This window comes from Adiantum capillus-veneris, chromosome 1 (genome assembly GCF_014529385.1).
Source record: "Adiantum capillus-veneris isolate H3 chromosome 1, ASM1452938v2, whole genome shotgun sequence".
Classification (NCBI taxonomy): domain Eukaryota; kingdom Viridiplantae; phylum Streptophyta; class Polypodiopsida; order Polypodiales; family Pteridaceae; genus Adiantum; species Adiantum capillus-veneris.
In genome coordinates, this window is record NC_140931.1 from 70058758 (window position 1) to 70074565 (window position 15808).

Sequence of the window (15808 nt, forward strand, 5' to 3'; positions counted from 1 at the left end):
TTATCCTCTAGGTATTCTCCCAATCCCATTGTTGTTGGCATTACAGCGTTTTTCATGTCTCTGAGTGGAGTAGAGAACCCTGGTGGTGGATGATTTATCATGGTTAAGGCTCACTCAAAACTCTCAAGATAGTCCTTGACAAGCTCACTTTGGCTTACCTATCAAAGGGTTTTACTATTGTATGATAAATGAGAAGACCTACGAGCTTTTGAACAAAAATCCAGAGGTGTTGATATATTCACATCTTGTTCGGGCAATCAAAATCCCCATGATACCCCATCCTAGCAACTCAAAACTATATACAATATCACTTGATGTCAGTGAGTCTATCTACAATAGTATGCCTTTTGAGCTGTAGCAATCAGTTTGTTTAAATTTTTTGTCCAGACTTCCTTTTTAAAATAAAAAAATATCTTTGTTTGTCCCTTTGAATCACTACATGTCCTTACGTTTTAAATAAAATGGTTCTATAAAGGCGGCAATTTAATGGTTTGTACTGGTATCATACAAGTTGGAGATTACAGTATAAGTACAATAATAGTACAAACATGATGGCAGAATCCCTTTCTCTAACTCTGTCTTTAACTGTAAACTGAACTGTATTTGAAACCAATCACTTCTCAGTATCATACCGGTATCATACAAGTCCCTATTTGACTCTTCTCATTTTTTCACATGACCAGGTCGCCCACCACCAAAAGGAGTGGACATAGCAGAATCAATGTGCTTCTATGAGTCCACTCTAACCAGGAAAGATGCAACATTGACAACTTGCTTGCCAAACCTCCTGCTGCCTGCTTCTCCTCCTCCTTCGCCAGAAGATGCACTCTCTGAAAAACCCTAATCAGCCTCTCTCTCTCTCTCTCTCTCTCTCTCTCTCTCTCTCTCTCTCTCTCTCTCTCTCTCTCTCTCTCTCTCTCTCTCTCTCTCTCTTTGTCCCTCTCCCTCTCTCCTTTTATTTGCAAGATACTTCAAATATAGAATACAACGTATTTCCATGCAACTTGCTTGTAAATGTATTATACATGAATTCTGTTACATTGATTGACAAAAAGTCTGAGTAATTCTCCATTTACATCCATCGACAAAAAAATACATCGACAAAAGTCGCCCACTTCACAGACTTTATGAAGCTTTTGTTTTACAAAAAAAAATGTTCCTTTGTTCTGGAAAAGTTAATCCGCCATTTCCAATAAAAATGATGCACATATAGGTGTCGTCACGTTGTCCGTCTTCACAAATTATAGTCCTCTTTGTATACTCAATTCTATCCTTAGAGATCAACCAGTGTGCCAGCCAGTTTATAACAATGGTTGACAGAAAACAGGCACACACTTCTTTAGACTGCTTTTCTAGCTTGGGAAAAACAAGAAATGACCCCAATGAATTAAACATTAGCTTATATCCAGAATCATCAAAGATAAGTGTGTTAGTGGTAGGTCAAGAAAATTTTTGAGATTCTTGTGGAACACCGGTTTATCTATCCTGCCCATTTTAAAAGGGGCCCTTGTGCACTGCGCCTGACTTACCACTCTATTGAATCTTTTGTGGTGATCTAGGAACACTGTCACTAGCATGCGTTTGAGCTTCTCAAACTCGTAGCAGCTCCATATCCACACTTCAAACCATATGAAACAAAAATTCAGAAACACTTTTGCATCGGGCCTTACCCAAAACTGTGTATCCCCTTCAACAACATGGCGCATTTCCGACCAGTAGGGCAATTCTTCACCATATTTTACATCAAATTTCTTGAGCAGTAAGCCATTAAGGTCCAAAATGAGAACCCTACACTGGACACTCAACGGAGGTGGTGGCCTTGGCCATATCAGTGGGATTCTTTTACACAGTCTATACCATAGAGGAAACATGAGCACTGGAGAAGACAACGCCCAATTCCATATTGCACGAATGTCAGCCCTGCCATTCTGCTTGTCAGCCCTGAACCTATCTGCAAGGCGCCATTCTTCAATTGAAAACATATTTGCAGATGCAAAATTACACAAGACTCAAATTTAAATATGCAATTAGGACATATCTACAAATTGAAATCATACAATAAAAATACACGATGTTCAAAAATTAGGCACAAGATGAAAGAGAAGTTGAATGGAAAAGAAAGTTATATTAATTTTAGAAGTGGTTACATAAAATGAAACATAGGGGGGGCAAACTATAACCTTTTATAGGCCCTGGGTTTAGGGTCAGAACTTGTGCCGATATTCTGCATCTCCTTAGTGTCTTCTATGTCCATCTCCTCTTTTGGTTGTCCCTGGGTCTCTTCCTCTTCCTTGCTTTTTTGCTCCATTTAAGGCTTCTCATCTGCAGTCTTCTCGATTTTTATTTTATTTTTGCCTTTCTCATATGTTGAGCAAGGGTCTCCTCGGGACTTCCCTCCAGCCTGACATCTACACGACCATCAGATTTAGAAAGTTGTGCAGCAAAAGATCACTTATTAGAGTCTTAATCAATGAAAAAACTTATTCTTGCCACGTTGGCCTCGTTTTCTCGAGGTCTTTGATCTTGTCACCCGCACGCCAGTGTCTAGCAACACATCGTCTTCCTCATATTGGGTTTTCCCTTTAGCACCAGTCGTACTCTGCTCCTTTACCTCAAAGTTTTGTTCTTCTTCTGGTGTTCCGAAGCAGGTTTCTCAGTATTACCAGGGACACTTTCATCAAGCAAAACCTCCACAAGTGTCTTGTATGCAGGCATCACTGCATCATTCCCAGTGTCTTTACCGGCAGTAGTTCTGAAGCAGCTTGACTCTGAAAAAACATCAAAGAAGACAAAAATCGACCACTTTATTAAAACAATGGTGTGTTTCTTACCCGTTGAAATAATTTTCTCACATGTTATTGGGCATGGTTCAAGTGGCTTCTTCTTTAGAAGGGATTGGTCTTCTGCAGAAATAACTCCGGGGCAATCCTTAAGCAGACACTTTCCTTTCTCAGCCAAGTGAGCATAGCAGAATGCATGGTATGCATGTGAACAAGGCAATAGAACAATATGGCTTGGTTGTGATCATGAATTTTTACACCACAAGCGTTGCACACATCAATGAGAACAACACTATGTCCAGGAGCTGAAACTCGTGCAGGCAAGACTATAGTTTCAGGTAGCATTGGTTGACTAATCATGTCTGTCGCAAACGTGCCACAGAGACCAAAGGTTTTCTCACGCTCCAAGCATTTGGATAATTCTTCCTGTAGGCAAGAGACCTCTGTTATCAGACAATGTCAAACAGGTATAAAATTGGTATGAATGCTTGAAGATCGGTATAATAATGTTATCATACCGGTATGATTACATCCTGTCGGTATGATGTTATCCCACCGGTATGATGTTATTATATTGGATAGTATAACATCATACCAGTAGGATAACATCCGATAACATCATACTGGTAGGATAACATTATACCGGAAGGATAACATCAAACCGGTTGGATTTTATCATACCGTTAGGGTGTAATCATACCGATCGGATCTAGCCATACCTGTAGGATATAACCATACCGGTAAAATGTAACCATACCGGTAGGATATAATCATACCGGTAGGTATGATAACATCATACCAGTATTGTCATCTACCCTTACCGAATTGATGTTAATGTCATACTATTATGTTTTTTTATAATTCGGTTTTGTGGTACCACATTCTACCCATCCCGACATGATAGAGCCATAATACCGGTATTGTAAAACTTATAATACCATTTTCACTATTAGATTTTCAGTACAATATGGTTATTATAATCATACCATTACTTTAGTGTTAAACTACTGTTTTATTTTGTTACTATATCGGTATTATTTTGTTGTTATACCTGTATTATATTGCTTTCATAACATTATTGTGATCATTGATAAAACTTATAGTAACATGTTCACCAATAGAATACCAATACCGGTATTACAACCGTTACTTTGCAGGTATGTTATCATTATTTATAGTAATCAATCTACTTTATAGGTATTATTGTGTAATCATTCCACAACAGTATCTAGACTATAGTATATTGTACATCCAAACCAGTACTTTGCAAGTATTATATTACAATCAGATGGAGTTAAAAGAATACTTGTGCCTGTTGTAGGGTGACTTTTGCTTGGTCAAATTTTTCTTGGAGGCTGTCTGCAAGCAAGCCTGTTGGTACATTGGCATCGTCAGGGAAGTGCATTCGGATGGTGTCAAGGGCACCCTCGTAACGGTGCACATCAACAACAGATTTGACCATAGAATCCTTAGCCTTCTGACACTCGATTGATACACTGTCATGAGATTTTCTAACCTCAACAAGTAGTTCTTGTAAGGAAGTGGATACTTCAACACTAAACACAGACTGAGTAGTCGCAAAAAGCCCATTTCCGGCTAATGTACTTCCGGATGGGGTATTTACTAACAAGATGGCAGAACCACTTGGGGTTCTTGTGGATACTTGGAAAGTCTCTAACTTTCATTGTTTTCTTTTCCTATCTAAGTGATCTTCATTGGTCACATTCTTCACCACCTCAGATGCAAACTCAGCCCACTTTACCGAACCTGTGTATACGAAATAAACATATCCGCGTGCAAACTTCACTCCCAGCAGATAGTTTGGTGGTTTGGATTGATACACCTGCTTGTAGAGCTGATAGAGTGCCTTGTAGTGATCCGGCCTTGCTGTTTTTATCGACACTTTTTTCTCCTTCACTGGAAGACACGTGAAAACTTTCATCCAATCGAATATGGGCACATCTGCATCTGTCAACTTCTTAACATCTTTCCCCTCAAGACTTAACCCATATACCCTGTGAAAATCCTCCTTTGTCGTGCAGAATGCCTTTAATGGCACCTCCACATCCTTGAGGTGAACAAAGCAGTTGATTTTGGGAGAAGACTGTAACTTCTATCTCTGAAAAGAATAAATCCATATTCATTACTCAATATATCCACACTTCAATACTCTACTACACATACAAATCCATTGTACACAACACAGAGAGAGACAGAGAGAAGTGACGTACCTTCCTGGGAGAATGTTGGGTCTTTGTGGGAAAGACCTGTCGGACTGCATTCCTTGGGCTCTTTCTTACATTGCTATCCATAGCGAAGCATAAGAAACGTGCACAGGGAACTATAGAGTGAGCTAAGAAAAGCGCAGAAGGAGAAAGGCACAGAGATATGGAGAAGTACAGTCATGCAAACATTCGACTGAACATTCGTTTGACGTGAACTCCACACGGGTTTTTGAATCCTCCACACGATTATTAAATTCAAACGATTTTGTATCCTCCACACGATTATTTAATTCAAACAATTCTTGCCCATAACACCAGTTTCATACCCCCTAAATTTTAAGCCTCCAAAAGCAACTTTCAACCGGTTAAAAACGAGCCACCTATTCATGCATCCACCCAGAGGGCTTCACAGGGGTATTTTTCTTGCATGGCATTTTGTCGCTCCACTGGGCTAACATGGTATCCAAAAGAGCATATGAATGATGGTGCCAAAGCCAAATTTGGGCCAACGTATGAGCTCTCCATGCATTTGCTGAATAGCAAGAAGCATTTTCCGTGCCCGCATTGCAGAAATCGGGATAGATTTAACCATACTTCCAATATTGGCCATGTCTACTGTATATGTTGAGAGATCGAGCTCCCTCGAACTCATGGAGAAAAGTAGCTTGAAATCATGCGCAAATGATAGGATCCCTGCTACCTTCGGGTCGTATCTGATATCTGCATTGCAACACTTGCCGTCTTTGCTTCAATGGTGGTGCGAAATGGAAGAGCGGGACTCCATTAGACATCAAATAGATGAGGGAGTGAACCTGCAAGAACCAACAAACACGTAATTAAGGTAGATTTGAGGAAGCGCAAGGATATGGCAGTATAGGAGTAACAAATCTTGGCATTGATGTGGAGAAAGGTCAATTCTCAAAAAAGTGCAGAAGACTGCAGCTTGCCGCTTTAGCTATACGAGAAATCAGCGTGTGCGATTGCTCCGAAGGTCATGACGAAGATAGGCTACTGTCTATTCTGGCACTTCTTGAGATTGAAGGAAAAGTGCCGGTAAGGACTGGTAAAAGCCTGGAGCAGCAGTCTTTAGATGTAGTTGAGTGCCTACGAAATGGCAATGGTATGCCCATATCCCGATCTGCCATACCCTCAATGGACCACAAAAACAGTCAGGAAATTGTAGCCTTGCTTTGCTTGGCTCAATTTACGGGGAACCCCACCGTTCGCATGTCATGGGCTCCGACCTTCACGCAGCAAAAGGTAATGGGCTACATGAAATTCCAGAAATTCTCTGCCTACATGTTTAACATGTTTAACAGCTTTAAGACCATAGCTGAGATAGAGGAAATAAGCAGCTTGGGCCTAAAGCTTCAATGCCCCTTCATGTGTGCGATGGTAATTCCTTTCGCGCAACACCAACAGAAGTGTGGCGCATGCAAGATTTGTACACGCTCTACTCGAATGATTCCCGACTGCACCAAACATTTTCTTCTGGAAGTACAAGAGATCTGGCAGCATTATTCTGCATTCATGTGGGGGTATCCTGACGACACCGGTCATGAAAATGCAAATGAGGTGCGATTGTGACAATACTCCCTCCAGCTTGCAGCATGGCAATCAAGGCAGAGACTAGTTTGAAACAGCTGCTGTCCATGTCTCTCAAACTGTGGCTTCTTTTGCTTGCAGAAGACAAGCTGCAGGGGTGCTCTGATTCTTATGGGTTGTTCTTGGTGTGTGTAGGGGAGGACACGGCCAATCTTCACAAAGTGGGAGTCCTCTTTGATGGGCCTGGCTGGGATCCCGAGAGAGACCACAAGAGTTTGTCAGAAGAAGCTTCTCTATCAGTTTCTGCTTCATCATCAACATCAGAAGATAAAGAGAGCACAAGTTCGACTGAGAACCAGGAGTTGGGTATTGCAGAACGCGCCAATAGAGAAGCTTTTGAAGCATGGAAAAGGGAGGTAAAGTACATGCATCATCAGAGACTGATAATGTTGATGATGAGGAGGAGGAGGAGGAGGACGAAGACGTTATATCTGAGCAAGACGATGAGGAAGCGACAGATCGCCCTACGTGGGAGCAAGACTTACATAGCGGGCATTTTAAAGTTAGTGGATTTGGGCCGGGCCGGTTGTACCTTTGCACCTCTTCACATTTCAACCAGAGTAGTTCGCTCTTAGAGCCAAGTCGCACCAGGGTGCAACAGGGGCAAGAGGAAATTATCTCACCTTTGGTCGCACCTACAGTTTCGCACAGAGAAAGCTATGAAAAAGGCGAGGATATGGGAAAAAGCATAGTCGCTCATTGGACAGAACCAGAGAGAAATGCGTTGCTACGTTATTTTCCGAAACTATAGCTTAACCCCCTCATTTTCCAAAGGGTTATCACAGCATCAACGGGGCTTCTACAATCACGCAGAAAAAATCTCATTTTCTAATCTTGAACTCCTTCCTCCCCCCACTTCCCCCACTGCCCTTGGGTGCGACTCTGGTCTTATCATGACACACATGGTGCTTGTATGACTTTAACTAGTTGATTTCATGGTTCTCTCTCACACACACACACATGTGTGTGTGGATAACAACATGATTTTGATTCCAAATAGGAGCCAGTAGGTGTTACACATTTCGAAAAAGAAAAGAAGAAAGAATCTTTCGATGCCGATAGAGCAAAAAACAATAGGGAATGTGTTGTATATGTGTTGTCGAAGGCATTTCTATTTTTAGAAGAGAGAGAAAACGAGAGATGTCGTCATTCTTCAGTGGTCATATGTGTCACTTCACCTATGCCATCCCCTCCTCTTGTCCATGCGATTACACGCAGGCCTTGTACTTGGTATTGTGAGGCTACATGTCTGTGTGCAGTTAAAGTGATGAAGAGAAGGCTAAGTGTAAACGTCATGAAGCTCTGTGCGAGAGAATTCACAGAGGATAACGCAGAAGCTCGCTCCCCCCCCCCCCCCCCCTCTCTCTCTCTCTCTCTCTCTCTCTCTCTCTCTCTCTCTCTCTCTCTCTCTCTCTCTCTCTCTCTCTCTCTCTCTGAGAGTTATCTACATGCAAGCAGTGTCTATACTCAAAGGCACTTCTTTGGCGATGCACAAGGGCAAAGGGAGGAGACGATGAAAGGAAGGAGTTATGAGGTGGGTCATAGGAGGAGGGGGTGTAGCGACGACTTGCCAAAGGTGGGGGCACTGTGCAAACCACTGCACGCACGTGACGGATGACGAGTGAATGGAGAATCTTAGGAAGTATTGAGTTTTTTTACAAAGTTGCGCCAGTAGTTCTGCTACAAAAGAGAAGTTTCTTGATAAGAGAGCAATCTTAAACAACATAAGGAATCTCAAGTCCAAAAAAATATTACCATCCACTATGACAGATCGTGGTGTTTACCGCAGACCATTACCGCAAAACAAGAGAGAGAAATTCAAAATGAGGAGAGAGAAACCGCTTTGTTGTTCATGTGGCGTATTACCGCCAGTATTACCGCGCGTATTGCCGCGCTTATTACGGCACCCATTACCGCCAAGGCCATAGACCCCCTTCCCCCTCCCTCTCCCGCAAGTTACCATTTAAATCAAATACAACTCAAAATGTATTTACACACTACAACTCCTACACCCTCCAGAATGCTCACTTCACTTAATCTCTCTTTCACTCTAAAAATTCTCTACATAAATCATAATACTCACAACAAAACCATTACAAATACTATTCATAAGTAGCACATAACTAAATATTTGCGAATTAATCATATACTACACCAAAAGAAAGAATGGAGAGTTTTATTAATTCTCATCTTGTATAAGATCTCTACAAGCACTAGGGTCCATATTTAGACCCATAGTATTCAAATCAATAAACAAGTTTAGAAATTCTTCCTCCTCTCCATCACCTCCTGTAGAATCATCATCGCTTTGTCCCTCTTCCTTCTCCTCAAGATGACTAGTTGCAAGGCTTGGTTGACCTTCTTCAACTTCAACTACATCTTCCTCTGCATCTTGTGGTGATGGTATGATGGGATCAATTACTGGCTCAATGTCCGTCTCTGTAAAGATAGATCTACCCCGCGGCGTGATTGGAATGACATACCAAAGTCTTCTTTGATATATACATGGCACATAAAAAACCTGTACATCACACACAAAGAATAAGCTGATATACATATATTAAATTTTTAATTTAAGTTGATTGCACATAGCCTAAATTACCTGCTCGCAACTACTAGGATACACCAAGTTTTCGGTTTTTCCCTGATGGAATTGGGTAGAATCCACCATAATGAGCCCATTTTCATGTCTTTTGACCTGACCCGGAAACCATCGGCACTCAACGAGGAATTTGTGAAAAGATCTGAAATCCACTTTGATTATTCTCTCTGTAGTACCACAATATCTGACCTCATCTGTTGCTGTGTCAAAGTTTCCCATCATTCCATAATCGTTAGTAATCCGACGCTCATCTATCTTGCGGGTGCGGAAATGTCGGCCTTCGGACCAAATGGAATTGAAAGTGAGACCCTACACTCACAATGCATAAGAGGTTACATTGCATTTTTGTTAAGTGATTTGCATACATGTACACATAACATATACACACTCACCTTGCGCAAGCATCCTCGGGTATACTCCCATTCTTTAGGGCTTATTTGTTCTTCTTGTGCTTTGGCATTGGTCATGGCATTATTGGATCCACTCTACTTGAATCAAATCGGGATATTTTGTAAGCTCTTTAGGAAAAGGAGGTGCGCGTCTACCTCCATGCGACCTCTTCCATGCATCTCTATCCCTTTCTCTAGTTGTGCGGGCTTCCAAGTACATATTGACCCATTTGGTCATAATAGTGGCATTGAGTAAACAGTAGTTGTTGACTATGGCATGAAACTCTCTATCCATGACCAAGAGTGAGCCTTTTCCAATGGGAATGGTTGAGTGCTTTCCTAGGATCCTCTTCCTCACTCCACAGACGAGGCAATGATGGATCCACTGTGATGAGATACTGTGAGACATACACAAATGCCTCTTGCACCACCCAACCTTCTGCCATGCTTGCCTGAAAACATTAAAACCACATATTTTTATTAGTAACTCCATAGCGTATAAATACTATCTATATTGTATTGATTTTGCATACCTCCGGTTGTGACCTTAATCTAACAAAATCCTTTAAAGTCTTCAAGAATCTCTCCAAGAAGAACATCCATCTAGAGTGAATCACCCCACAAATGGCAATCTCCTCAACAAGGTGAAGCAATAGGTGTACTTGGCTAACAAGGATTGTACGTGGGAATGCATCCTCAATAGCACACATTGTCTCTACTGCTAGCTGATGGGCTATTGGTATGGCTTCCACTTCTATCTCCTTGGAGCTCACAAATCTACAGGGCACAAATAATATAGTACATGAAAAAAAATTCCATTGTACATGGCACAACATGATATAGTACTTGAAAAAAAACCCATTACCTCACAATCTCACCCACTTTGAATATTGAAGCCTTCACCTTAGTGTCTCCATAACCACTAATAGTTATGGGAAGTACAAACTATAAACAATAAAACATCTTAGTGAATGTCAACTTATATATAAGGACACATAGACACCACAAACTGTTTACTCTTACCTGAAGAATTTTATGCCAATCATGGGATTTCAATCCATACAATTGAGTGGAGCCACCCTTTTTGGTTTTTGTGAAAGCACCTTTGAGTAACCGCATATATTCCGTTGGAGTTCGGATGGATACCATAACTTGCTTTGTCCGCTCTTGGTCTGCCTTTGATAGTATCCACGGTGCTTTTGGGTGAATCATCTTTCACTGCTCCCCCATGCAGGGTGTGGCTGAAGGGGGGAGACGTCTCATCGCTCTTAAATCTTCCCTAGCACCCAATGAATCCTTCTTGCCAATTATGTGATCCCATATAGCTTGCCCAACATTTTTGAACACATGCATAGGGTCCAACAAGTCTTGAATTTTCAACGAAGCCCAATAGGGGAGCGACAAGAAGATAGAGTACCTCGACATACCCCTTGGCAGCCCATTGGGAGGGGGTGAGGTACCGTGATGCTCCTCCCAATGCTTCGCCCAATCATCCATGTTCCAATGGAACGCCTTCACTCCATTGATAGGGGGAGCATATCTACGATGTGAAGGAGGCAGGAAGCGATGGTTGTTGGGATAGATCACCTTCCCAAGAAGAGGAGGTCTCTCTGTCACAAGGGAAGGGCCACAAGTTGGACACACACTATGTCCAAATGTTGACAATCCTACCAAGAGGTAAACAAACGTTACACATGAGATGATAAACCTAAAGCAAAGAGTACACTTAACATGTGCATACTTACCAGATACCTCTCCAAATCTTGGGTAATCATGCATAGTCCACATGAGGATGCACTTGATGACGGCTTTGCGGTCTCGTGGTGGTCGTGAAATGTCAATGACATCTATGCCTCTCCATAGATCTTGAAGCTCTTCAATAAGAGGCTACAGATATACATCCATGTTTTTTACCTTGTGCTTTCTTGGAATGAGAAGTGATAGTAAAATGTTTCCCTTTTTTGTTGCCTCCCAAGAAGGAATATTGTAGTTTACAACCACCACCGGCCAAGTGCTCCACGAAGTAGAGCGGTGCCCAAATGGATTCACTCCATCACTAGCTAACCTAATCCTCAAGTGATGAGGCTCATCCCTGAACTCTGTCCATGTGTCCTCTATGTGATTCCACACTAGTGAGTCAGCTGGCACTCTTATAATACCATCTGTGGAGCGATTTTTTGCATGCCAACTCAAAAGCTCGCTCGTACCCTTTGATCTAAACATGTGCTCGATGAGAGGGATGAGTGGAAAATGACTCAAAACTTTACGTGGAATTATGTTGCTCTGCATTCCTTCTTTGAACCTAGGCTCCCCCAACGATGGACATGTGTCACAATCGGCATGCTCATTACGAAAGAGCACACAATTTTTCACGCAAGCATGAATGCGATCATAATCCATCCCTAATCCTGTCACCACTTTGCGTGCTTTTCGTCTATTCTCTGGCATGTGATTGCCAGCTAGCAGCATCTTTCTTAGCAACCTATCACAAGAAGAAAGTACATTAAAAGCTAATTTATGCATTCCACAAGCATCCTTCACAATCTGTATACATACCTCAAAAGTGCGTCGACACTAGCATTGCTCCATCCAAACATCGTATGAAGGTTAAGGACTTCGAGAGATGCCCTTAAAATGGAGTAAGAGCATCTCTCATGTAGTGCAGTGTGTGTCGAATCAAGTAGCTCACTCCTCGTTCTTTTGGAAGCTTCTTCGCATGCACACTCTGGTTCATGCTCCTCCTCTTGTGCAAGGAGATCCTCAACCATTCTATGCAAATGGTCGTCTTCTGCATCCACGTAAGGAGATGGGATGTGGTCACTCATAGAGGGAGCAGTAGTTGGCTGATTTGATGTGCTTCCTCCCTCTCTAATGGATTCCTGGCGCATGCGCTCTTCCACCCTCCTTTCCCCTCCTCCACCAACCACACGTCAATGAGGGGTGACGTCAATAGCCGCTACAATTTGCGGATCATTTGTTTCCATCCGTGTACGCTTACAAGGATTGTCCCATAGTCCATAATCTTCTACATAACTCAAGCATATCCGTCGAAGTCGAGCAATGGCGCATTTGCACCGCACGCATGGGTATGGTAATCGCTCGGTCAACCACCGTGATCTATCCGGTTCAGTGGACGGGCTAAAATCATCCCAAGCAACCTACATTAATAAATTACATACACTAATTAAAATCAAATTACAAAAAAAGGTTAATTAAATATCAACAAAAAGTTTTTAAAAAATTTAACATGCATGGTAATCAAAACTTTTAGGTAGAAATTTCATTTTCAAAGTACTAGGAATCATTTCATTTTATATACATTTAACATGCATGGTAATCAAAACTTTTAGGTAAAAATGTCATTTTCAAAGTACTAGGAATCATTTCATTTTATATACATTTCATAAAAAACATAGTACCAATAGATTTTGAAAATCAAAGGTCATAATGTCAAAACGTGGCCTTCTCTCTGGTTGCGCCGAAATTGCTGTGCGGTAATAGTTGCGTTAATCACTGCGGTAAAGGTTGCAGTAATGCTCGCGATAATAGGCGCAGAAAAATATTTTTCAATTTTTTTTATAAATAGGGACACCCGCGTGCCCCGCGAAGTTCAAAACCTTAAATTTCAAATTTCATCGTCTTCTTCACAGAAGCCGAAAGCAAGAACCTCACAACCTTGAGCTCTTACACCATTGTTACCTACTCTTCTACTCTCCATCATCTCTGCTCTTCCATCTATACTCTCCTACCCTCTCCCAACAAGCTCTTCAATTCCATGTAAGTTTTCTTGTTATGTTTCTTGATTTTTACACACTCATACACACGCATACACACACACACACATGCATACACTCATACACACGTATACACACACATGCATACACACACACAAGTTAACACGCATGCAAATACACATACACATGCATATGTTAACACGCATGCAAATACACATACACATGCACAAGTTAACACGCATGCAAATACACATACGCACACACATGCATATGTTAATTTAAGTTATGCATTAGTATGTGCATACACTAATTAGTGTGTGATTACACACACTAATTAGTGTGTGCATATGCCAATGTGTGCACTAATTAGTATGTGCATTACTCTAATGCACATTAGTGCGTGATTACACACAGTGTGTTTACATACACTACTTAATGTGTTCTTTACACACACTAATTACTGTGTGCATTATTCTAATGCACACACTAAGTAGTGTAAGTAAAGACACACCAATTAGTGTGTGCACATGTTAAAATTAACACTTACTTGCAAAAACCTAAACTTAACACACACTAGTTTAACAGACACTAATTAGTGTGTGCATTGGCCAATGTGATTGGCCAATGCGCACACTAATTAGTGTGTGCATACACTAATTAGTGTGTGATTACACACACTAAATAGTGTGTGTTAACACACACTATTCAGTGTGTGATTAGTGTATCCATTGATCAATGGGATTGGTTAATGCACACATTAATTAGTGATTAGTGTGTGCATTGGTCAATGCACACATTAATTAGTGATTAGTGTGTGCATTGGTCAATGGGATTGGTCAATGCACACACTAATTAGTGTGTGTTAACACACACTATTTAGTGTGTGATTAGTGTGTGCATTGACCAATGTGATTGACCAATGCGCACACTAGTTAGTGTGTGATTAGTGTGTGCATTGATCAATAGGATTGGCCAATGCACACACTAATTAATGTGTGGTAACACACACCAATTAGTGTGTGCATTGTCCAATCACACAAGCCAATGCACACACTAATTAGTGTGTGTTAACACACACTATTTAGTGTGTGATTAGTGTGTGCATTGGCCAATCACATTGACCAATGCACACACTAATTAATGTGTGTTAACACACACCAATTAGTGTGTGCATTGTCCAATCACACAAGCCAATGCACACACTAATTAGTGTGTGATTAATGTGTGCATCGGCCAATCACACAAACCAATGTACACACTAATTAGTGTGTGTTAACACACACTAATTAGTGTGTGCATTAGCCAATGGCACAGTAATTAGTGTATGTTAACACACACTAATCAATGTGTGCACAAGCCAATTACACAAGCCAATGCACACACTAATTAGTGTATGTTAACACACACTAATTAGTATGTGCACAAGCCAATGCACACACTAATTAATGTGTGTTCATGTCAATTACACACTAATTAGTGTGTGTACATGTCAATTACACACACTAATTATGTTAAATTAAACACTAATCAACACAAAAACATAAACATACCTCCATGATTAAGTCGTAGGTGACGTATTAGGCCCCAATGGCCGTCCAAGTGATCGCACAATCGGTCACACTAATCATAAACACAATAATCTCTTATTAGCCAATACACACACTAATATCTTATTAGCACTCAAGGCTTTGATCCAATGTTAAAAAATCCAATGTTTGAAAAAAATCAATGTGTAAGTTTTTAAGCATATATTTCAATTTTTATTAGCGAGTTTAATCTTTGTCGCAATAAATGCAGACCATGTCTTCTTCTTCCACACCACGCTTTCGTAGCATTGAGGAGTTCATGGCGGACGGGATGTCATATCTCGACGTTCTCTCTGTCTATCATTCACAGCCGTCGCCTCAGCAGTCATCATCAGGGTTCGACTGGTTTCGAGACGCTCTTGGTGGGTCCGCTGCCGTACCTATGACCGATTCAGATGTGGAGAGGGCATTGCGTCTTCAAGCTGAGTGGTTAGGTTCGCAGCAGACCCTTACGCAGCACTATTCATCGGCGCAACTAGCAACGTTTGGATTATGAGGTCTCTACTCCGACTGGTGGCACTCCGTACCTGCAGAGTTTTCCACCTACAGCTCCATGTTCATCTTTTCCTTCACAGGGTCCGACGCTGTTGGGTGTGACACCATAGGGTCTGACGCCACGGGCGTCCACCTATCCATCACCTATCCCACCTTCTACCTCAGATTCACGTCGATGCTCTTCTGGCAGTCAGCGCAAGGGCAGCTCGCGCGCTAGCACCGATCGATCTCGACGAGGGAGCGGAGCTAGTTGTTGTTTTGGAGGGGGGGGAGTACTACAGATTCTCCTCCACGGTCACTACTCCCTGCTCCAGCAGAAGATGAGGACCATGACATGCGTGCACCAGATGCTCGCGGGTTATACTACCAGGTTCATAGAGGAGGTATGGTGG

The 15808-nt window shown here is 41.6% G+C and overlaps 2 protein-coding genes and 1 pseudogene across 2 annotated transcripts; 1 reads left to right on the forward strand and 2 right to left on the reverse strand.

Moving 5' to 3' along the window:
- Positions 1 to 7493, forward strand: part of LOC147464935 (uncharacterized) — a 91202-nt pseudogene extending 83709 nt beyond the window's left edge.
- A 1296-nt stretch (positions 7494 to 8789) lies between these two features.
- Positions 8790 to 10045, reverse strand: LOC147464936 (uncharacterized). The gene is made up of 3 exons (XM_086524728.1): positions 9605 to 10045; positions 9213 to 9521; positions 8790 to 9131 (listed from the first exon to the last, which is right to left on the reverse strand). The coding sequence occupies exons 1-3, from the start codon at positions 9677 to 9679 to the stop codon at positions 8790 to 8792; spliced, it is 726 nt and encodes a 241-aa protein (XP_086380854.1). The 5' UTR covers positions 9680 to 10045.
- A 65-nt stretch (positions 10046 to 10110) lies between these two features.
- On the reverse strand, positions 10111 to 11544 carry LOC147464937 (uncharacterized). Its single transcript, XM_086524785.1, has 3 exons — positions 10625 to 11544; positions 10467 to 10546; positions 10111 to 10378 (listed from the first exon to the last, which is right to left on the reverse strand). The coding sequence occupies exons 1-3, from the start codon at positions 10811 to 10813 to the stop codon at positions 10111 to 10113; spliced, it is 537 nt and encodes a 178-aa protein (XP_086380911.1). The 5' UTR covers positions 10814 to 11544.
- Positions 11545 to 15808: the final 4264 nt, after the last annotated feature.

Excerpts from the sequence above, each read along its gene's own strand:
- LOC147464936 (XM_086524728.1), bottom strand. The coding sequence starts at position 9,679 with ATGACCAATGCCAAAGCACAAGAAGAACAAATAAGCCCTAAAGAATGG. Across the intron at positions 9,522-9,604 it reads CCCGAGGATGCTTGCGCAAG|GGTCTCACTTTCAATTCCAT; the intron begins GTGAGTGTGTAT and ends TTGTGAGTGTAG. Across the intron at positions 9,132-9,212 it reads ATCCTAGTAGTTGCGAGCAG|GTTTTTTATGTGCCATGTAT; the intron begins GTAATTTAGGCT and ends TGTGATGTACAG.
- LOC147464937 (XM_086524785.1), bottom strand. The coding sequence starts at position 10,813 with ATGATTCACCCAAAAGCACCGTGGATACTATCAAAGGCAGACCAAGAG. Across the intron at positions 10,547-10,624 it reads ATTGGCATAAAATTCTTCAG|TTTGTACTTCCCATAACTAT; the intron begins GTAAGAGTAAAC and ends TATTGTTTATAG. Across the intron at positions 10,379-10,466 it reads AAAGTGGGTGAGATTGTGAG|ATTTGTGAGCTCCAAGGAGA; the intron begins GTAATGGGTTTT and ends TGTGCCCTGTAG.